Below are 23013 nucleotides of genomic sequence, written 5' to 3'. Positions count from 1 at the left end.
AGATGCAGTGCTGCATAAAAATTCATGTGCATCTACATCTACAAATGCAAGTCAAATAGATGTGTTCGACGCATCAAACGCTAATCATTTGTAGATTATGTCATCCTGGCAAAACGATTTCTGGTCATTTAGGAGGTTACACAACATGTAGTCTTGTCTAAATCTGATATTCGTAAAAATAACTCATTCTACACTTGTCATTGTAATCTCTAGCACTTGAACAACTTTCCCCGATGGGTATGTGCCAATCATTCCAGGAGCATCATCATCATCATGCTTATGCTATATACGCATCCTGCTTCTGTGGTCAAAATACAACACAATGGTGTTCAGACGACGCGGTTCGCTGGCTTAATCAGCCAAATGGCAGCGCTATTACTAACGTCCTAAACGGGCCGAGCTGCATGCTGGAGAGCGCTCGCATTTGGACCACAGCCTGTGAGGTCCCGATGAGCCACCGACAAAGACGACGGTGATGAAGCGGTGTCCGTGCACTCGGAATTGGCCGCGCCGTGAGTGCACGGGGGCGCGTTCGTGCGCGCGCGGCGGCACGAGATCTGCCGTTCGCGACCTGTGCGCCCCAAAAAAGGAGCCGTCTCTTCCACCGCCTTCGAAATGCCCATCCTGTACACTGACGGCAGCAATACCGCAGACGCCGGAGCAGCCGCCTCCTGCGCCGCATCCACGTCGCAACAAAGAGATGACAGATCCGACAAGAAGCGCCGCAAGAAGAGCGCCATCGGCCGCTTCAGCCGAGCCGTTGTTAAGTCCTTCAAGAGCAGCGACAAGAACTGTTCACGTCATAAGGACGTCGAGCTGGCCAACGAGAAGCTCCGCCAGATCAACCGTGGTGAGTACAGCACCACCTCTTTTCGCATGCACGATAGCCGTTCGCGGATAGATGGGCACGACGCCGTAGCTTCGAATGCCCGCGACCATCGCGCCATTTGCCCCTTACGGTAGGCAGAGTTAATAGGTGCTCCAGCGTGTTCTCCTTCCGACCATTGAGATGGCGCGATGGGCAAGCTTTAAAAGTCGTCGCCCCACTCGTTGCGGGGCGCGTAAGCCTACTGCCTCGACCACCTGTACGTTGCCCTACTGGACGCTACTGTCCGTGCGCACGCGCTTATCTCGGTGGGGGGGGGGGGGTAGTTTGGAAATTCTTGTGCTTCGGTGACAAACTTTGCGTGGAAGTTATAGCGCACTGTTACAGTTCCAGAAACTTGCAGGAGACAATTAAGTTAGCCCATGAAAATCATCCAGGCATAATACGTACAAATCAGCTGCTTCGTGACAGGTATTGGTGACCGTGTCTTGACAAACAAGTGGAAAGTGCGGTTCGGCACAGTTACATCTGTCAGGCTGCCGGCAAATTGGCGAAACCCAGCTGTCTTTGCACCCCTAAAACTAGTTTATTTTCAGGAGAAACCACGGGAGAAGTTAGGTGTGGAAATTATTGGTCCTCTTTAAAATGTTCCCTCAGATTATCCTTTCGCAGTCACTTTAATTGACTGTTACTCCAAATGGCCTGAGGTTTGTATCGTTCGAGATGTTACGTTTGATGTAGTCATCACCGTCTTGACTTCCGTCTTCTGCCGTGAAGGTTTTCCAGCAACATTAGTAACAGACAACACCTGGGCACCCCTTCAGTACATCGCTCATCAATTTTTGGAAAATAGCTGGTGCAGGTGCCAGTCGAAGCCCACTCTGCAAAATCTGTAAAGCCCTTGAAGTGTTACAAAACTAGTCAAATTACTATTCTTCTCCGCTAACTCAACCTGGTGGTATGCGGATGCAAGATCAAGTTTAGAAAAAAATTGGGCACCTGTTAACTGTTGTAAGAGTTCCTCGATGTGACGTAGAGGGAACCCGTCCACCACAATGCCCTTGTTTGGCTCATGGAGATCGACGCACAGTCGGATGGAATTGTCCTTCTTGCGCACGACGACCAAGGGAGACACCCAGTTCGAGGCATCTACCACCTCAATGATTCCAGTCGACTTTAGTCGTCGCAGCTCATCAGCAACTTGTTGCCTCAGCGATAAGGGAAGACGACGCAGTTTGGCTGCTACTGGCTGCACACAAGGTCGACGCTCAACACGGTGAATGTGATTCTGGGCGGTGCCGATGTTCGACGAAGACAGGTGGTGATACTTCGGTGGCGCTTTCGCTGGAACCGCCGAGGAGTCGACGAGAGAACAAGTGAGGGTCTCACCTCTGATTATTCTCAAAGCTCGGATGGCATCTAATCTCAGGAGCGAGGTGCCTTTTTCCGTGAGGTAGAAGGGAATTGTGGCGCAGTTGCCGTTGTACGAGACTGTTGTCTTGAAATAACCATGATTATTTATGGCTTGCTCTGAGTAATTCTGTAGAACGAGGTGCGGAGGTAGCAACTTGATACGCGCAAAGTTCCTTTTATAATCTTGGACGTTGAGTAATATGACACAACTACCAGTGTCGATGAGCATGTTGAAAGTGGATCCATTTATTCGTACGGGAACATGAATAAGTCCACTAGTGGTGACCATTTCCTATACTTGCAGGGCAGTAACTGTATTGGTAGCTATCGATGCGCCTCGCTGACCAGTCGACTACGTAGTAGTGCGGCAGACCCGCGCGAAGTGTCCACGACGTACGCATCGCGAACATGTCCGGCTTCTGGCGGGGCAAGCAGCGGAGTTGGCCCGATGCCGCAATGAGCCGCAGCGGTCACGGGCACCCACGCGAGCCGGTGGCGAAGCTGGAGAAGATGTGTCCGCAACAGTGGAAGGCGAGTCCTGCCAGCGCCATCTTGCGGCGATGCTTGGAAAGGACGGCCACCATGTGGCCTGGCATCTTGTATAATTCGGCGAGCTGAGCCGCCATCTTAAATCGGACGCGACGATATGGCATCGACTTGTGCTTCAATTAACTGTGGCAATGCGCGGTCGATGATGCGCTTCTCCTCTCTCGTTACGTCGAGCGCCTTCTGTGGGGAGAAGCCCTTCTTAATTAAAAAAAATGTTCTTTGGAGGTATGGCGACGCGATGCCAGAAAAGATCTGGTCGAAAGCGAAGATATCGTCCGCCACGCTGAATTCAGAAAGCTTGGCTACTCGGTGTACTTCCTGACCTGAATAAATTCCACCATCGACTGATCTGGTCCCTCACGCAGGGCTTTGAAGTGGGCGCGCAGACACGCCACGTCCAGTTGCGGGTCAAAGAGTTCCTTAAAGCGCAAGAGCTGTGTCGTACACACTCAGCGTCGTTTTCCGAGTTGGCCGGTCGGCTCCCGGCTGCTGCTCATCTTCGGCAGGTAAATTTTGAGTCCTTCCACGTTGAGGCGTTCAGGAGCAGTGCCTTCTCGTGCTCCAGCGTGACGCCCCTAAATGAATGGACGGATAGAAATAACTTTATTTACACGTCATGTACAGGGTGTAGCCACCTGCTTCGCTAATCTCATGTTGGGACTGGGAGCTCAAGCCTCCTAGACCTGTCATGGGCGTACTGGGCAGCCAGGACTTCGGGGATATGGTCGTGAGATTTCAGCATCCCTGTAAACTGTTCCCGGTAATTTCCACAGCCAAGCGACCCACACTCTTAGAGCATATGCTCAAGCGTGCACACTTCTTTCTTGCATGCCTTCCAAACAACATCCATATCTTTTATATCATACCATTATTTTGCCTGCGCCGGTGAGTAATAAGACTGTGTCTGTAATTGTCTAAGTGTGACCGCTTGTGCTCTGTTTAGTATACTGTGAGGGGGTGCAAACTCGGCAAGGTTCCATTTGGCGTTGCATAAGTGGTTGCCAGACTGGAAGGGTGCTTGTTGCCAAATTGCCGCTAAATTTGGCAGAAAATTTTTTTTCTGTAGTTGTGGCTTCTCCGCAAGAGTTTGGTGCTATCCGCGGTGCACTTCTTGGCTGAAAATTGCGGCTCGTCGGCTGGGTCCCATTTACAGGTACGCGCAAGTCGTGCTTAGTTCACTCCATCTGCTTCGATAAAGAAGCCTTCCAGGCGTACATAGCTGTAGCATATCCGACGTACTCCGATTAACCAGCCTTGGAACGCTTATTCATCACATGTATATACGAGTCCGAACGATGTGTCTTTTGCTGACACAGCTAGGGGAAGCGTAGCGTCCCTCGTCGTAGCGCGCGGTCGACGCGACACGATCAGCTGAGAGAGAGAAAAAAAAGAAAAGTAAGGGGAAGGGGGGCAGCGCAACCCCTCCTGCGACTCTAATCAGTTTTCCCCGTAATCCCTAATACTGAGACGCGATATCTTAATCGCACAGCTGCGCACACAGCAAGAGGACGCGCCTCGACTTCTGTAATGGGAGCTTCATTCCGTTAATTAAAACGGCCTCTTAATTGCACGGCAGCACCGCGCTCGACTTCTGCTAGGCGTGGTACATTCCGTAAAGAAAACGAATTCTGTAATGCACGGTTCATTCCGTTAATTAAAACGGAATTAAAACGGCCTCTTAATTGCTCATGCACTCGCGAAATTCACCGCGGATAGCACCAAACTCTTACGGAGAAGCCACAACTACAAAAAAATTTTTTTGCCAAATTTAGCGGCAGTCTGACAACAACCACCTCAAAGTCTGGCAACAGACTTATGCAACGCCAAATAGAACCTTGCCGCAAACTCTCTCCTCCCAAGATAGTAATGTTTCATTATATGTCATGGGCGTATCCTGTTGTAGATTTTCTAATCCAGCAGAATCAAAGCCATGTGTAAAAGCAGCCCGGTCCGTAAGTTCGCGGGCAATGCTGTTGGCCGATTTATTTGGATTCATGGGAATGCCATCGAGTAATACAAGGTGCGCTGGGAACCAATATATGTAACGTGTATCAATGGCCTGTTTACTATTAACAATTCGAACTGCTTGTGGTGCGATCCTGCCCCTGCTGAAAACTCTGATGGCTGGTTTTGAGTCGCTGTATATCTCGGTGTATCGATCATCCATAAGGGCCAACGCAATGGCAGCCTGTTCAGCGATTTCCGGTTTGGAAGTGTAAACCATGGCGCAGTTGGTACACCTGCCCTGGTGCTCAACTACTACCGCGGCGAACTGATGTCGGTCTTTATATGAGCCTGAGTCGACAAAGCAAGCCCCCCTGCCTCTTTTCTCCAACTTCTTGAATAAGGCCTTAGCCCACGGGCTACCCTTCTGGCGACGTTGAAGGTTTGGTTCACATTTCTTGGCAACGGGGAAATGATGATGCTCTCACTAAAGTCCGTGGTATCTTGGTTTACGTCTCCTGGTTGATGACAGGGTTGTTCATGATTATATCGAGGATCGACCCCCCCCCCCCCCTTGCAGGTTGTAGGGAGTCTTGCTATTTGTGACCTTTCTTGAGCCTCCGCGATTTCTCTAGTCGTGTTGTGTACCTCTAACTTGAGCAATAATTAGTGGTAGTGCGAAGCGGGAGACAGTGCACTCTTGCAGACTTTCTTGATGACCGCGTCAAGCTTCTTCAATTGAGTTTGTGTCCAGTTATACATAGAAGCCGCATATAAAATATGCCATAGCACGAAAGAGTTGATCAACCTGATAAGATTGTCCTCTTTCATGCGTTTTTGTCTGTCCCTGCAAGTCGTCTGATCATCCGGTATGCGTTCTCTGTCTTGAAGGTAATCGTCTTGAGTGCCATGTGATTCCTGCCATTTGCATCTATAAAAACGCCGAGTACCCTTATCGCGTCGACTGCGGGTATATTCACCCAGAGTCTGGATATATTCACCCCGTTTTCGGTCAATTTATTTATGTCACTTTCGGATAGTGGCTTCCAGCCCTTAGGTCTCCCCCTTTCTCTTTTCTGTAAAGTAATAACTACAATTTGTGTGGGGAGCACCTGAAACCAGTAGACCTCAAGTATTCCTCCACTGTCTGCACCGCTTCTGTAAGTACATCTTGTACCTGTCCTCCACTACTACCAGTACACCATATAGTAAGGTCATCAACATAGATGGTGTGGTGAATGTTGCTGATATTGCTCAGTTTCCTGAAAAGGCCGATCATGCACAGGTAGAAGAGGACGGGAGAGATCACCATGTCTTGAGGGGTTCCCCATTCACTGAGTTGAACCACATCTGAGTTGTTGTCTCCTACCCTTAACCTCACTGTACGCGCTCCTAAGAAAGATTTTATGTAATTATACACTTTCATTACAAGTCCGATTTCCTCTATTGTTTGAAGGATGTATTTGTGCCTGATGTTGTCGAATGCTTTCTTCATGTCTAGTCCAAGGATGGGTTTGGTATCTCTACGTCTAAAGTGTGATGTTTAATCGAATCCATATCATCCTGAGTAGATAGTGAGGATCAGAAGCCTAACATATTGTAGGTTTATACGTTGTTGTTCTCCAAGAAATTCTTAAGCCTGTTGAGGATTGCATTCTCGGCAACTTTTTTTACACATGATGTCAGCAATATTGGCCCCAAGTTTTCCAGGCTTGAAGTTTTACCCGGTTTCTGTATTAGTATGACTTCAGAAGGCTTCCATTCATCTGGAACTTGCCCCGCACTCTATGCTTCGATAATAAAATCAGTCAGTGATTCAATAAAGGGCTCGTCGAGATTCCTGAGTGACTTGTTGGCCACGCCATCTGGGCCAGGGGCAGACTTTTTGTTTAACTCACTCAACACCCTTCTGATTTCAGATAAAGTGAAGGGTCGATCCAGCTCCAGCTGAGGGGCACCCCGGTATTCCGTTCGTGGAAATTGTTTTTTCTCCTTGGCGACTGGTAGGTATTTGTCTATGAGCTGTTTAGTAACTGTTTCAATGTCTTGGTTTTCAAGGGCTATGTGTATGGCCCGGGCAAGGCAGTGTCTCTGGTTGGACCTGGTGCCTTGCTCGTCTAGGAGGTGCTTAATGAGTTTCCGTGCCTTGCCGTTCTTGCTCTGCCCATCAATTGTGTCCCAGAATTCATCCCACTGCTGCTTACATGGGTTGGTGCAGTGCCGCTCGATTTGTTTATTCTGTTCTGCTATTTTCTTCCTTACTTTACGATTGAGTGTTTGAGTCCACCATTTCTTAGTAATGGCCTGCTTTGCTTCTCTTAAGTGGGCTAGTTTAGAATATATGGCCTTCTCGTTAGCGTCAGTGAGATCCTTTCTGGTGGCTGCCTTGATATCATTCCTGATGGGTTCGCACCACTCTTTGAGGCTTGGTTTGGCAGCATTTGGCTCGCTTTGCGTTCTAATTCTGCGAAAGACATCCCAATCAAAAACCTCAAATTCTCGAGTGCGGCCTTTCTCAATTTCCGTATATGGCATGCTCTACGTTCTTGATAAATGTTAGGTTAGGTGTGGAGACAGAATGGCCGATTCTTGTGTCCCTTTGTCCGTAATCGCGACCAGGTCTTGCTAGCCCGCATGATACAATAGATTCCTGCCTTTGGGGTTTGTCGCAGTGTATCCCAGAGTTCATAAGCAGCGTTGAAGTCCCCTAATATGATTAGGGGCTTAGCTTCCGCGAGTTTAGTAGCTTTCTCGAAAATTATCTTGAGCTGTTGCTTGTAGTGCTTCGGGTTACTGTAAAGGTTGGGGACAAATAAGCTGTTGCATTTTTGATTTTTTGTATGAGACTGGCACTAATACCTCCACCATGAGATACTCTAAGTTCTTGTCCCGAATGCCCAGATCGTGAAAGATGTGTGTCAGCTGCTTATTCACAAACACATATATGCCTCTACCATAAGTTTCGCACTTTATAGCTCTATACCCAGTGAGTGTGACGTATGCGTACCCAGTTTCTTGGAGTGCAATTATATCCGACTTAGATTGCAGTGATCTGAGATATTGCTGGAGTGTGGCACTTTTGTTGTTGTACCCCCCGCGATTCCCTTGCCACACTCAAAATTCACTTTTGGAGTGAGCCATAATGGATATTCGTATCCCCTGCCTGGGTCATCTGGGGGCTGAGCGGAACGATGGTCCACACTGCGCTCTGTCTTTGCTCTTGAAACCCACACTGCCTTCAATGTAAATAAGCGACCACTGAGAACGAACATGCCAGCCTGTCAAGTATGGCGGCCGTTTTAGCCAGTTCTAAGCAACCATGATCGAAGTTGTCACCACCCTAAAACACGGAGACGCGCGCACATGAAGGCTCCCTAAAACGAAGAGCACAGCTGCGCCTCTAGCGGTAGCAATGGGCACTAGCGTACACGCTGGCGCAACGACGAGAGGCAACCACCCAACAAAAGGAGCAGGCTCCTAAAACGCCAATCGCTACCGTGCACAACGCTGCTGCTTCGCATTTCATCAGGGTTTTCTTTGGCAAGATCTGAATTTTTTTACATCAGAGCCTCAACTGTTTGATAAGACAGATGCTTGGGCTAGTTTGGGATTGGGAATCCACATATTTGCACTAAATTGCTTATTCGGGCCGACTGGTACATGATAAACGAAACGAAAAAACAGCGCGTAACACAGGACTGTGACGGGACGGGACAGGACAGGACAGGTAAGTGCTTCGTTATTCTTTGTCACTGTCCTGTGTTACGCGCCGTTTTTTCGTTTGGTTGAACATATCGGCACAGCGCAGGACTAGAGCGCAAGACTGTGCTTTTTTATGACCTTGTATCTTCCGTAGTTACGGCGTAACTACTCGTAGTCTTGAGCGTGCAAACTTGTTGATTCTCAACTGTTTTTCTTAAGAAAGAGCTGTGACGCCCATGAATGTGTTCCCTATCTGCTCAAAGAATAAATGTACAGCGAGAAAAGGGCTGCATCTGCTTTGCTGCGCTTCAGGACCCGCTTGTTACTGTACAGCGGATCAGCTTCGGAAGACAACAAGGAACACCAGCGCCTACACGAAGCGGTCCGCCCCCACGCTCGGCGAGCAGAATCACCATGATCTCGCAGGAAGACTGGGTGATGGGATGAAAACCATTTCAGGTACTTATATTTTTGTTCTCGTTTCTTATACAGATCGACGCTGTAGAAGAAAATGAAACGTAATGCGTCAGTGCGCAATGCTCCTGAAGGTCTATATGTTGATTAAGTAATGTCCACTAACGAAGGCAGAGTTCTCCATAGGAAGAGCAAAGTTTACCCCCTATTTGTTATTGCCAAAATCTGCATTTTATAATGACCCTGATAATTAAACAGCGACTTTACAGGTCGAATGAGTGGAGATATGGAGGTGATTTGACGACTCCTTGGGTGATTTGGCGGGGAATCAGTCCGTTCACTCCCCCCCCCCCCACACACACAATGTTATGGCAATGTTCAGAGTTCTTACAGTTAGCATGACTCGCCTAATTGGTTAGGCTTTTTGTGGGCTGTTCCATCTTACTATGTTGGCTGCTGCGAAAGAGTGTGACGTTACGTATGGCATTTGCCGATGTGGCTTCATACCTTTTGCCATCCTGTTGTACATATATAGCGTTGAACTGGCGAATTCAAGTGCCCCTGTGTCAGAGCTCGTAACACGCATCGCTGCGTCACATTAGACGCATGTCGAAATAGTTTTGTAATTCAAGTAGGTTTAAAGAATCGTCACGCATTCTAAAATAGTGAAAGGCATGTTTTTTTTTAAAGCATTGCTACTTTGTTCTATGGATGTTTAATGGCCAAATGAATGAGAAGCCATTGAGGGCCATTGAAATTTTGCCAGCACCGGAGCCAGAACATGGTTGATAAGATTGCCAGCTGCTATAGAGTAAATTGAGTAGCGCTAGTACTCTGTGTTTCGCGATGCGAGATGTTCGTCATTCGTGTTGTTTCCGGCTATGACACTGTTGTCTTTGGGTACTGACTTGGGCACATGAAATCCCTCTGATGAAGCAAACTTACTTAACGGAACATGGCTCTGAGCATGTGCTGTTTCCTGCACATTTGCTTGCGCTGGGAGGCGAGCGACAAGACTGTCCCGAATAGCCAAGCTATAGGCAATGAAAGTGCCCGACCAACACCACGGCGATCCAGGATGACAGAACGTCAACATACTGCACGACTTTTTCAGGCGTATATTGAATAAGAATAGCACCAAATTTAGCCCGTAGACTTTTGCACTTTTTTACCCGACGCAGCCTGGGCGAGGCATCTCGAGTCGGATGGCGCACTGCTTTTAGATGCGAAGCGTCTTATGGTCGAGCTCAATACGGTGTACGGCGTGACACCCTTACTACGCATGTGCATTTCCTCGGCCTCCTCTTTTACGTTCTCTCCTTTCTCACCCCGCAACGCTGCAGCAGGCAGCATCTGCTACTCTACGCCAACTCCCACCTCTCTCGCTTCTCTAGACGCATCTCCCCACGGCGTTTACACACCTAGTGCGCATGCACGCTCCGTGCCCTTCTAGGTCCCCCTCTCTCACCTCACAACGCCGATGCAAGCAGCACTAGTCTACGCTCGCTCACCCTCTCTCTCTCCTCTAGGCAACTCTCCGCGCGGCGTTTGCCGCTCCATTGCGCATGCGCGCCCCTTCTTTCTCCTCTCCTACGCTCACCCCTTCTTTTGGCTCGCAAAGCCGACGCGTCGCTCGCTCGATTTCGTGCCGACTGGTTGTGCCCCACGATCTCCGACGACAGTGCAGTTCTGGCCGACTGGCTCGCCCTACGCCATCTCCTGACGCCGACAAGAGCTCCCGCCGAGTGGTACCCCGTCCTCGGACTCCTGCGACCGTGTCCACCTTTCCTATTTTCTCCTTACTTCCACATGTGGCTGTTCCTGCTCCTCTCTCAATCTCTATACCTTTCAATCCACCCTATTCTTTAAATTCCTGCTTACCCCCACCCCTCGTGAGCTACTGTTGAGGTGTCCTCCCCCTGGGAGACGGTTACGGGGCTCACTTTTATCTTCTTTTCATTTAAGAGTCACTTCCCCAACGCCGACGCAGGCGGCGCCTGCTAGTGAGTTCCTTGAATGAAAAAAAAAATGGCAGCATATCCACGGAGTAAATGATGGGGAGTGGGGTGAAGCATTCGTCCGTCCATTCGTTCTTGCTTCCGTCCGTTCCTGCATACGCCTGTGTAACCGTCCATGCGTCCATCCACCCGTCCGTGCGTGCGTCTGTTCGTGCGTCCGTCCCTGCGTTCGTCCATGCATCCGCGCCTGCGTCCGTTCATGCGTCCATCCATGCATCTGTCTGTGTGTCCGTTCGTCCATCTATTCAGCACTCCAAGTACCACCATCTCGCATCTTTTCATCATATATTCTCCATATAGAAGCACCGCCATCCAGCGGACATTTCAAGGACTAAACGGGAGGTGGCACATGCACACTTTCTTACGGCTTGCGCTTCGGGTTTACTTCCCACCTTTAACCACCTCGAGTTCATGGTATATACTAGTTCACTGTATTCATGGCTATGCGGCCCAGCGCTCGCTAAACCTTTTTAAAACCAAGGAGGTTACACCCAGCGAGTATAACGTAGCAACCCTTTCTTGTCAGATCGTACTCAATGTACATGCCAATAGCTGCTAATGGGGATCGCAGCGTGCGCGTTACCTAAAGTACGAATGCTCCTGTCTCTCATTCCCCCTTAGCAGCCATTAACATGTGCATTGAGCACTATCTTCTATTGTTCAACAACGCACAGAAGAAATCTCTCACCGGAACCACCTTGGAGGTCAAAATCGTAAGAACCGCTATTTCGGGTATGTACCACTGGTGGTTGCGCACTACGAGGGATGCACAAGCCACGCCATAAGGAGCTTCGCCCCTAAAAAAACTGTCCGCTCCCGCTGCGCAACCGTTTACTAGCCACACCGTATATATATAGGCACTGGATCTTGACCTCCAAGGTATTGCTGGTGGGAAATTTCTCCTGTGCATTGTTGCACAATAAAAGCTCGCAGCGTGCGTGGTAACTAAAAATAGATTGCAGGTCTCTGTGTCCAAGAGAAGTGAGTCTTCTGTCTCTCATTGCCCATTAGCAGCGATTAGAATGTTCTATTAGCAAACACCGGTGCATCACTGCGTGCTGTGCGCCTGCCCAGGTTTCTCTCCTCGCAATGCCGCGATGAGGACCAGCCTCAACGCCGCCGCCACTGTAAGCGTTAGCGCCCGCTGGTTCGCATCTACACATGGTTCCCTTTAGTGGGAGATGGCGGAACTACACCATGATCTCTTCAGCCTCTGATAGACGGAACCAATTTTTGAACAATGTGCTTCAGCGTGTTTTGTCCAGTGTTAAACATCAGCACTGTTCGCCCACTGGAATAAGTTTTAAATACGTTGTTGCAACGCTCACGGAACTGCTGACGCCATTCTGTATACTCATCTATTCCCTGTCGCTGCTCATCTTTTTTCTGGCAGAGACTTCCAAAGACGTTATGCGGTACCACGACGTGTCACCAGTGGCCACAAGACACCCGCATGGCATCACTGTGGTGTCTGGCGTCCGAACAAGAACGTACACCGAGGCCAAGTGAGCATATGCTTGATAACATTTCAAAACTCGGATAAACGCACAACATAGAAGAGGATTCATGGGACCTGCGTGGGAATCTGTAGGATATGACGCTTGCGCACTCGCTCCGGCATGTTCGCTTGGCCTGCTATGGTTCTGTTTACTCAATTGCGGCAGCACAGCAGAGGGGCAGAGTGAGTGTAGCAATACGTCTAGTACCACGTGTTTACCGGCCACGTTAGTGACATCAATATACGCTATAACCCAATAGGACAAACATTCTGCCCCTCATTCGAGTCACGTTGCACATTTTCAGCATGTTCTGTTACCAACTAATCGCCAACTAGTCCAGCTTGCTCTGTCAAAAAGGGAAGTCGAATTATTCAAAAGGCAGACAAACAACCGCAAAACTTACAAATTCAAATCGCTCAAGGTAGTCGATGTGGTGGGTTTTCATTCCTGCCTCGCGAAATGCGACTCGCCAGACGAGAGACCATGAACTCAAGATATGCGTTCGAAGGGATGGAAAGGCGAACAGCGCGTCGCGCTGTTATGACAACGCTGTTACATTTCTGGCAGTAAAAAGATGCTGGAATGGTTATTAATTGCATAACGGATGACCAGTAGATTTTTAATTAATATTCAGTCTACAACCACTTGAAACTAAGTATGAAGCAGTAAAAAATGTATATGCCGCACTGTTCGCGTTTCTTTCCGCTTCCCCTGTACGGGCTGCATCATCATGACGCGACAAAAAATAAGTGGGGACGAACATAAGCGTGTGCAGGGTTCCCTCGGGGGGGGGGGGGGTAAAGTCTTACCACAGCACACACCCCTCTTTACCATGTCATTGTATGGGGCTGGCTTTGCGCCCCCCTCTCGCCTTTACCCTGCCCCCCTCCCCCGTGCACACACCAATGGGGACGAATCAACACCCTTACACCAAGTGAAGCCGATACAACCCCTGTTTTGTGTTTTTAAGCTTTATGTCACCATGCTGCGCATATGGAAGCGTTGCACAGATCACGAACACCTTCTGAGCATAGGTAGGCAAAAAAAAAACCTAAAAAGTGGAACTTATACCCCTGTCACTCGGGCACCCGTGAAGACCGTTTAACTCCCTCGTCTTTACGACAACGAAGATGCGGTCGGTGTCACACGGCCACCCTTACGCAAACGAAGGTGAACGGAGCATTTCGCAAAGGACCTTCAACGATCTCCCTTCGCAGCGAAACGAGGTACTCTCGTCCTCAGCAGTCTAGAAGTCAGAGAAAAATTTCGAGCACTAAGTGGCCGCAGTGAAAGAATAATACATTTTAGCAATATTAAACGTTCTTTCGTTGTATTACTCATTCACAACGCGTGTTTGTTTACAATATTTACGCCCGCCAGAGTTCACTTACTCTCAACACCGATGCCCTACACACCGTGCCTCGCGAGTCGGGCCGGCCGGCGCCAGCCGATCAACGTCATTATTAGCGCAATATCGCACCACTTCCTCACGTCGCCCGCTGTGTCACTCATGGCTGAAGAACACAAAATGTGCGCTCACGAGACAAGGAAGCATAAGAACTTTCGTACCAGGCATGTACACAGGCAACAAAACAACTAAAAGCACAATGTGGCCAGCGTCACTAGCAGCATTGCTACATTTAGCAAATGCGTTTTTATTTGAAATTATTTTTAATGGTTTGTTAGTCGCATACTTACTTAATAGTGCTTTTTTGTAAAAACCGCATAACGAGGATTCACAAAAATATCAATAGGGATCAAATTAGAATACTTTTCCGAAAATCAAACAGCGCCAGCTGAGCACCCTCGCGGCAACTGGTACAACCTTGTCATTGCCGTGTGACACTGCCACAACTCCTTCTCCGTCGAACCCCCTAGGAGAGATTTACGTTGACAGTGTTCAACGAAGTTTGGTGGTGGCCGTGTGACAGGGGTATTACTCAGACTCGTGCAAGAAATATATCTTGCGCTTTGGACTCCCTCGGATTCAGGTTCATCAAAATTTTCCTGAGCCGAAATCACTCGGACTCACACTCACGAAAACTTTCTTGAACCGCATTCCCTCGGACTCGCCAAAATATCACTCAACCAGGCTCGCTTAGACTCATGACTCTGTCGAAGTCGGAGAGAGTCCGAGTGAATTCATTAGCCCAGAATTTGCATTTTAGGCTTATGGTGTCAGAGCTCTTAAACGCCAATACCTCCGATAATCGGTAAATATTTGGCACTTTTGATATAGTACCTTCGAATACGAGTTTTAAGGGCTCGTCAAACCAGTAAGGTCATTTTTATGGAAGCTGATGACAACACAATATTTACTTATCAAGAACATCTTTAGAGGAGTTAGCAGTGCTTGGGGGTGGGGGTGGCAAGGCACTCCCCTACGTAATTCATGCCTCTGACAAACAATCATTGAAATGGTGTATGATAGACACTTCTTTGCTATACGTGTTAGTAGATGTGAAGATAGACCTGACGTAAATAAGGCGTGACAGTAATGCTGACGATAAGTAGATAGGAGGAACCCCACCGTGCTTCCACCAATTACACCACAGATACAACAAATGGGTTATTTTCATCCATTATTTTATTACTGCTGGCTTTTTACCATGTCTGAGAAAAAAAGGTACTCATAGAAAAACGACTCCTTCAAGCTCACTTCCCGCGCGGATATCTTCTTGCGTTACTTTGCGAATTCCTCGCGGACGGCGTATATCTTATCGCGTCTCGTTTGAATGCTCAGCCGGAGGTGCTTGCTCAGCGTTTCATCGAAATCGCTGTTAAGAGACTGTCACTGGTCCCGTTGATAGGGAGGAAATCGCCGGGCTGATTCAAAGGGCTGACATATCAGTCCTCCAAAGCGCAACATGAGAGTGCGGACACTTATAGTGTTAGTCCCGTTGGTGCACGAGCGAACACCGGCTGTGGCCCAAAGAACGAGGCAAAACGGAGAGTTGATAAGAAAACAAATATATAATATTAGATACGACAGAACAAACAACGCACCAAAATGCACACTCGAGTTTATCAAATACCATACAACTCACACGGTACTCCGAATCATTGAAAACAACGGGTGCAACCAACAACACTCGCTACAATGCACTATCATGCATTAACTGTCTAAGCACACTTATGGACTAGAATGCTCGTCAAACGAATTCAGTCAAAAGTTCTTGGTACAAAGCTTGAATGCTTCTCTTCTAGGAAACATTCACTCAAAGACCGTTAGCGTTGCTTGTCGACCCGCTGCGTTCGAGATTTCTCTCCCACGAAGCACTCGCGTCGTCAACTGACCGTACTTGAATAACAACACACTGCAATACACATTAAATAGACAAATAGACTAGGGTACATAATAAAAATATAACAACATATCAACACTATGTACAATATTTACAGCCTTCAACAACAACTGACCACACTTAACAAAACTTCTTCGCCGGCAATACATCGGCCACTCACGCGCTGCTACTGCATGACACGTCTTCGCCCACTGGCGGAAAACACACACTTCATCTCCTGATCACCTCCCTCCACTGCTTGCTTACATGCACTAGCCGCTGGGTTTTCGGAATTTCCAGGCTTTTCGTCGGCTCGCCGTGCAGCCAAAGCTGTGGGGCGACATCTTTCTCGTAGGTTCCGCGCCCCACGACGCATTTGTGTAGCACCAGGCCCCTTTCCTTCTAGATGTTTCTACAGTTTGCTCGGTGTTAGACCGAGAAGGTTGGTTGGCGTGGCGGTGGTTCTTTTGACGGAGAGACGGGGCGCGCGCGCGGTGGCTTTTGATGCTTGTTTTTTTTTTTGTTTCTTCGTCGCGCCGGCTTCCGTCGCGTCTGCTCGGCGCCTGGTTTTCAGGTGGCCGTTAGAAATCGGAGGCGCGAGCTTTCTTGAGCGCTCGTTTGTGACAGAGACAGATTAAGTCTTCTGCACAATATATTTGAACTCGCTTCTGTTAGTCAATATATATAAACTTTTGAAGGATGGTTTCCTTTTACTTATTTTCTGCGCCCGCGAAGCACCCGCTCCCGCGTATTTGAAATTTCAACCACGTTAAAACGGTGACTGGCGACTTTGGTAATTGAGATGAACGCTGCGAAATTCATGTCGATTTTGTTTCTTGCTAAATGGGAACGCCACCTTATCAACAAAATGCCCACTGTTGGCCGCCATGAATCACCACCAGCTCAGTATATGCGGATAGCAAGAACGCCAACACATTGATTAGTGCTGCAAGAGTGGCAGTGAACACCGTAATAGGTAACGGTCAAGTTGAAGGTATTTTTTGTGAACGCGCTCGTGTATGTAAGGTCACTCTTTTTTTTTGTTACCTGAACGCGCTAGTGTCGACCACCCAGTGGATAAGCACTGTGTAACAAAGAATAGGGCTGAAATGAACGAGAATACGCGCATATGCCTGATGAACAGCCTTGTGCAGCTAAATGCCGCTCGGCTGTTTTGGGAACCGGACACTGGGACGCCGGAAATCGGCATCCAGTGACACGGTGGTTGATGCTCGCGCGTTCAAATAAAATAAAATGGGTGGCTGTACATGAGCAATGTCGCCACTCGGTCTGCGGCCCCCTACCGTTGGCTGTCTTCGCTACAGGAGCAGTCTTCCGGAGGAGGCGGGCAGCCCCGGCACTCGTGCGGAGCACGTCGAGACTCGCGTCAACGTGGCCGTGCTTCGGCAAGAAGTGGAAGAGTCGTTCGCCGTTATCGAGGCCAACAGCCCCGCCCCGTCATCATCTTTGTCAACGGCTAACCTCAGTGTCTCTGGTAAGTTTATTGCGCCCATAGTAAGGATGACATAAAGCGGACAGCAGCGCACCTGGAGGTTGCCGTTGGTGTAGCTGTTCACGGCGGTCCACTGTTGAAGGATAAAAAAAAAAAAAAACAGCGCGTGGCTGCCGTTTGACGCCTCCACCGGCGGTAACGAGTTTCGTGCAGGTGCATTGTGTGCCGTGTGCGGCGCAGCTTCGTCGACTCTTCGTCACCTGAACGGTTTTGTTTACGACCTCTGGAAGCGCCACCGCGGACGATAGTGGACGTCGATAGAGTGCCACTAAGAGCACAGGCACCCGACAATAACTAGAGGGCACGATGATCAGTGCCGCCTCAGCATTAACGGCATCGACTGCCAGGCAAACGAACAAAATGAAATAATCGCTGAATATATTGACGTGTTCGAGTGTCTTCCTTTTGAGCACGTTTTGAACGAACCTCTCCCCCACATGAATAAATCATACATACGTGCAGGGTTGTATACCGAATCTTTTTTTTTTCGGGGGTGAGGCATGGGTGTTCGTCTTGTTCTAAATGGGGAGGGGGGGTCGGCAGGCTAAGGACTATTTTGCGCAATGTATGCATGACGAAAAAAAAATTACAGCACATCCACAGAGCGAATGATGATGAGTAAAGCGAAGCGCTGGAGAGTTTCATCGCTAAACTGTGAACCATCCACGAATATCGCCAATTACATCATCAAAGACGTGACAAACGTTGTATATATTTATACAAGAAATATTATTCGTGAGTGGTAGCTATACGTCGTTTCCATTCCCCCTTCATTATAACGGTTTTATGGTGGGTGAAGAGGGGGATTGGTGATGGGGCGTAAAGGATGTTTGTAAGGACGAAATCATGGGCAGTAGACAAAAGTGGAACTACAGGAGGTCATATACATACAAAGCACGGACAAGCCCACGCCTTTAGGAGCTGCACACCTAAAAAAAAAAGCCACGCATCTGCATGTTTCACTGCAAATGTCGTCGAAAGACGGCAGTCTTGCGTGTGGAGAAAGTGAACAAAAAGCTTATTTGATGTCTTGCCCGAGAAAATCGGTGAATTGTATTCTGGGAGCGCTGCGTTAGAGAGTCTTGATACGTTTAGCGAAGGCGAACAAGCGCATTGAGGCACGTTGGACACGAGCGCCATCTGACAGTCATCTTCGAAAACAAAGGAACGTGTGCGCGCCCGTTGAGAAAGATGCGCGCCCATCTCGGAGGTGATAAGTAGTAGAACGCAAAGCGACGGGCAGGTGCCACCACCATGTCGTCTTAGCAAAGCGTTGGAAACACTTGCCTCTTTGAGCATCGCGTTTCACTGTCAGCGCAGCGTGATAAACGCTACGGTCCTTAGAATTACTTATGTGCGCCTTCTCTAGTATAAAGCCACACATACAAAACAGTGATGTGTTGTTATGGTGCCTCATATATGCGCAATAATTGCTTTTTAATTGCTCAAGTACTTCGACGCAAACATTCGTCTCTGAATGTTACGTCCCGAAATCGCAACATTAAGAGACGATGTCTGGATTATGAGGAACGTTGAAGTGAAAACCGAAAGTTTTGACCACTTGGTGCTCTTTAACGTGCACCCAAATATGAGCACACGGATTTTTAGCATTTCGCCTGCGTAGAAATACGGCCGCTGCTGCCGGGATTCCATCCCGCGACGTTCGAATTAGCAGTAGAGTGCCATAACCCCTAGCCCACCACGGCAGCTACAAAGCAGGGGCAGTGTCAATACTAGCGCGTATCAACAGGAGATGCAATGTATATCAAAAAGCCCCGCCGCGGTGGTCTAGTGGCTAAGGTACTCGGCTGCTGACCCGCAGGTCGCGGGATAGAATCCCGGCTACGGCGGCTGCATTTTCGCCGAAGGCGGAAATGTTGCAAGCCCGTGTGCTCAGATTTGGGTGCACGTTAAAGAACCCCAGGTGGTCGAAATTTCCGGAGATCTCCACTACGGCGTCTCTCACAATCATATGGTGGTTTTGGGACGTTAAACCCCACATATCAACCGATGTATATCAAAAAGTGACGCACCTCATGGTGATGCAGTTTTAATCGAATATTCACGAAGACTTAATTCTCGCGAATCTTTAATTGACCCGGGCCGAGGCACAGCGGCGGAGAACGGAATGTACTCTGGCACAGAGACTCGTCCAGGCATGACCCTTGGTCAGCGCGCAGATAAGACTTCACAGATATCACATTTGGTTGATCGCTTGGCGATACAAAAGCGTGGGAAGCGATGAAAGCACGCGATAGCAAAAATTGGTGCTAAAGCGCGCTGATAGTGTGTTCACACGTTTGTTGTTCTTGGTTTTATCGCCGCAAACAATTGTAAAGCGTATCCTCAGGGCGCGCAGCATGCCGTGGATGGTCTGCCGAAACAAGGCACCGATGATAGCCGTTTCCTTACGAGCGGAATAGGCATTCTGCTCCAGGCGGAGTGGAACAAGCGAGTATTTGTCGTGTGCACTTCGTATAGAGGAGTCGCGTAGCCACTATTTGATTAAATAATGAATACTCCTACTATCATTCGATCAGCAGAGGACGTGTCATCGTTGAACACTCAGCAACTGCCGCCATCGACCGGGCCCGCAGTGCTGGAGTGCGGCCAAATGCAAGAAATGAAGATCCACAAGTCGGCGGGTGGAGATGACTGCAGTCACCAGCGGTCTGTTAGCAAAAATACAACAGTGTCTGACCTCAGGTATTGCATATATTTCCATTGCGGTATCTTTGCACCGAGATAAAACCAAGTTTCAGATACTGCGATTAGTGACAGCCCACAGAGTGTAAGCGTAACACTGCACAATGCTGTCAGCGGTCACTTTCATAGAGTTCTTATACAGCTACAATAATTGTAATCTGAAGATTTGCAGTGAATAAGTGTGACAAAGTGCCATTGCGCAATACATGAGTGTGCTAGATTGTCAGACGATCTGCAGTGTTTGCAAGTATCAACGCTTTGCAGACTGGAAAGGCGTATTCACACCTTAACAGCTCAAGATCGCGTGACGTGGACGGGAATGCCACTTACCATTGGTAGGAATGTTGCGCTTCGAGCTGACATCGTCGCTGTCGATCGTGGTCTTGTGGTGCTGGCAGTATAGCGAGGACGTCGAAGCGACGGGGCGCAGGTTACTGCTCCACCGCGATGTGGGCCAGCCACTGAAACTGGCAAAATAGAGCTGCTTGGGCAGAATGAGGCAAATGCTTGGCTTTCATTCAAGTTTCACAGCGGCGTCCTGCCAGTGACGTCATTAGGGACGATTCTTCCCTGGTCACGTGTTTACAAGCAGCTCGGGTAGCATTCGACCCTAAAAGGAGCCAATGATACGCTTAGCTTGGTCCACACAGCGAGGCGGCTGAGAGGGGAACCTTTACTGTTCAAAAAAAAAATAATGGATGCATTGCAGGGCATCATTCCGAATAGCTGAAGGCCCGCTCCATGCTCACACATTCTTTTCTATTGCGCGGTTCCCTTTGTGCGTTGTAGGACGGCAAGTGTTGCGGCTGCTGCCAGTGCAGAGTTCTGCGCCGAGATGGCGCGGCAGGTGAAGGATGTCTCGGTGCAGACGGACATGACGCTGATGTCCGACGTTCCACCCGAGCAGCAGCAGCGAAAGAACTCACGCATCTGGGAGGCGCTGCGGAATTTCTTCAGCGCGCTCCGAGACTTCTTCCTGTGCGCCGCGCTCGCTCACAGGGAAGCCGCCGCAACCGACTGACCCTGCCACCATCCATCGCCTGTGTCTTACACCGAGAAGAAGAGAAGACCCGTCCGCTGTTGTGCACGCCACTTCCCGATTGGTCTCCACCAGACTGTCTCTCGCCTCGTGTCCACTCCATCTTACCCACGAGAGTTGTATCAAGAGCATGGCCCAGTCATGCGTCAACTGTTTGAAGGTGTCACCGAAAGAAAGTTGGGTGAGATGTAAAGAAGAGCAAAAAAAAAAAAGAACGTGTGCTTGTACCGGTGGGATGATCAGCGCGAACTTTGTTCCCCACCCTCCCCTCTTTTTTCTCTCTTTTTTCTGAACTTTGTTCACCACCCTCCCCCTTTTTTTCTCTTTTTCTGTGTTTGTCTTTGTCCTTGTCTTCAGCTCCCGTCTCGTCATATGCACTCTGTTGCAGTTTGTGTACGTGTTAAATAAACAAAGCAGTTTCTGTGAACGTCTGGAAAATTATCGATTACCACATGTTTACCTTATACTCTTTGCGCGTTTGAGATTGTCAGAGATGCATATGTCTCATGAAAAAAAAACATTCACTTTTGAGAAGAAAACGCCACTGTCTTTTATAATTGTATCCGATTATGGTGAGACGAAGAAGGCGAGAAACTTTTCCATAAAACTAGACCGTGAGGAGGTCAACACACGTCACTGGGTATCGCTGTTAACCTTGGGGAGTTTAAAACAGTTCCGAGTGTTTTCGTACATCATCAGAACAGTTCTAAGAAAGCAAATATGGGAAGTTTGAAAAATTGTGCGACCTCAGTAGCTAAGCCAGCCTTGTCATAGATCGAGGGGGTAAATTTCTGGCAGGACCATTTGCTTGATCCTCGATAGATTAGCGAAAATCGCAAATGGTCATGGGCAAGACAACTGACGGTTGTTTTGAGCAATTCTTTCGACAGAGAAGATCGAATTGTAGATAGCTTATCGTAGCGACCATGTTAAATGCATTGAGAAACACGTGGCCATTGTTCTCTGCATGCAACGGGCCCCAGATACGGCCCGATATGAAAACATCATCATCATGTAACGGGGATTTCAATGTAGAACATAAAGCGGAAAATTCTCTCTGGCATTAAAACAAGCTGCAAATACAAGTAGCTTATACACGGAGAAAGAGAAAGACGAGACTCATGGCGTCACTCTTTTTACCGATGATGAAGAGAGGAAAATGATTTTACGTACAGGTCCCAAGCGAAATTTCTCAAAAATACAATGTCAATTTGTTAATTTTGTCTCACCGATCCGATTCCTAGCCCACTCTCTCTGTACAGGTGACTTGTTGACGCTGACGAGTCAATCCGATGTTGTACATAACCACGAGGAGGACTTCACTCACCGTGGACTACTATATTTGCTGCTAAAACATAGCAAGCACATTGGCCATGCCTTAAGGATTCCTGCAAAAATTGTCAGAGAGAACAGTGGCCCGGTCGGAGAAAGCTCTGCCGGACCATGAAGTTGTTACCAACCAAACAAAACAGTGATGCCCATGGCTCGTATGTTCATGCCGACGGCGATGGAGGCCGAAGCGTAATGACAAGTGCAGCACGAAAAGGGCTTAAGTTCGTTTTTATATTAGCAAGCAGCTTTTTAGGGGCGAAGCTTCTTAAGGCGTGGGTCTGTCCATCCCTAGTATGAATGTAGTAGTACGTAGCCACCAGTGGCACATACCCGCTTTAGAGCGGGTATGTGCCACAGGGGATGCGAGATGGGAGATGGCGGTACTTAGAGTGTTCACTAGATGAACCCACGGGCGGACAGACAGACTAGCACACGGACGGACGGATGGATAGACGCGCGAGCGTACAGACGGATGGATACACGAACAGACAGACAGATGGATGGACGGACTCACGGACGGATGCACGGATGGTCGCGCGGACGGTAGGAAGCAAAAACGAACTGACGGATGGAAGTAGGGACGGGCTGACGGACGCTTCGCCCCACTCATCATCATTCACTCCGGGGATATGCTGTGATTTTTTTTTACTTTGTAACTATATCAATATAAATTCCCTTATTGACTCAGCCATTCGCAGTGACGATGCATGCACGTGGAAACCCATTGCCTCCGTGCGCTTGACCATAGCTGTGGCTCAGACATTTCGTCCTTTC

General features: G+C 48.7%; 2 protein-coding genes across 4 annotated transcripts in view; one reads left to right on the top strand and one right to left on the bottom strand.

Annotated features, from left to right (window-relative positions):
• LOC142802704 (uncharacterized) overlaps positions 1–23013 on the bottom strand; it is a 200421-nt gene that overhangs the window by 129861 nt on the left and 47547 nt on the right. The gene's annotated exons all lie outside the window — the stretch shown is intronic.
• Positions 511–21298, top strand: LOC142768978 (uncharacterized). 3 transcript variants are annotated; one of them, XM_075871662.1, is made up of 6 exons: positions 511–850; positions 8747–8893; positions 12260–12371; positions 16975–17144; positions 19706–19868; positions 20658–21298. In XM_075871662.1, exons 1-6 carry the CDS (start codon positions 616–618, stop codon positions 20887–20889), a joined length of 1059 nt encoding a protein of 352 aa, XP_075727777.1. In that variant the 5' UTR covers positions 511–615; the 3' UTR covers positions 20890–21298. The 3 variants fall into 3 exon arrangements, with proteins under 3 accessions (XP_075727777.1, XP_075727784.1, XP_075727769.1); XM_075871669.1 differs by having other exon boundaries at positions 8768–8893; positions 19703–19868; positions 20658–21296; XM_075871654.1 differs by having other exon boundaries at positions 19703–19868; positions 20658–21296.

This window comes from Rhipicephalus microplus, chromosome 1 (genome assembly GCF_043290135.1).
Source record: "Rhipicephalus microplus isolate Deutch F79 chromosome 1, USDA_Rmic, whole genome shotgun sequence".
NCBI lineage: Eukaryota > Metazoa > Arthropoda > Arachnida > Ixodida > Ixodidae > Rhipicephalus > Rhipicephalus microplus.
The sequence above is the reverse complement of the archived record's forward strand: the minus strand, read 5'-3'. Positions and strand labels throughout refer to the sequence as shown.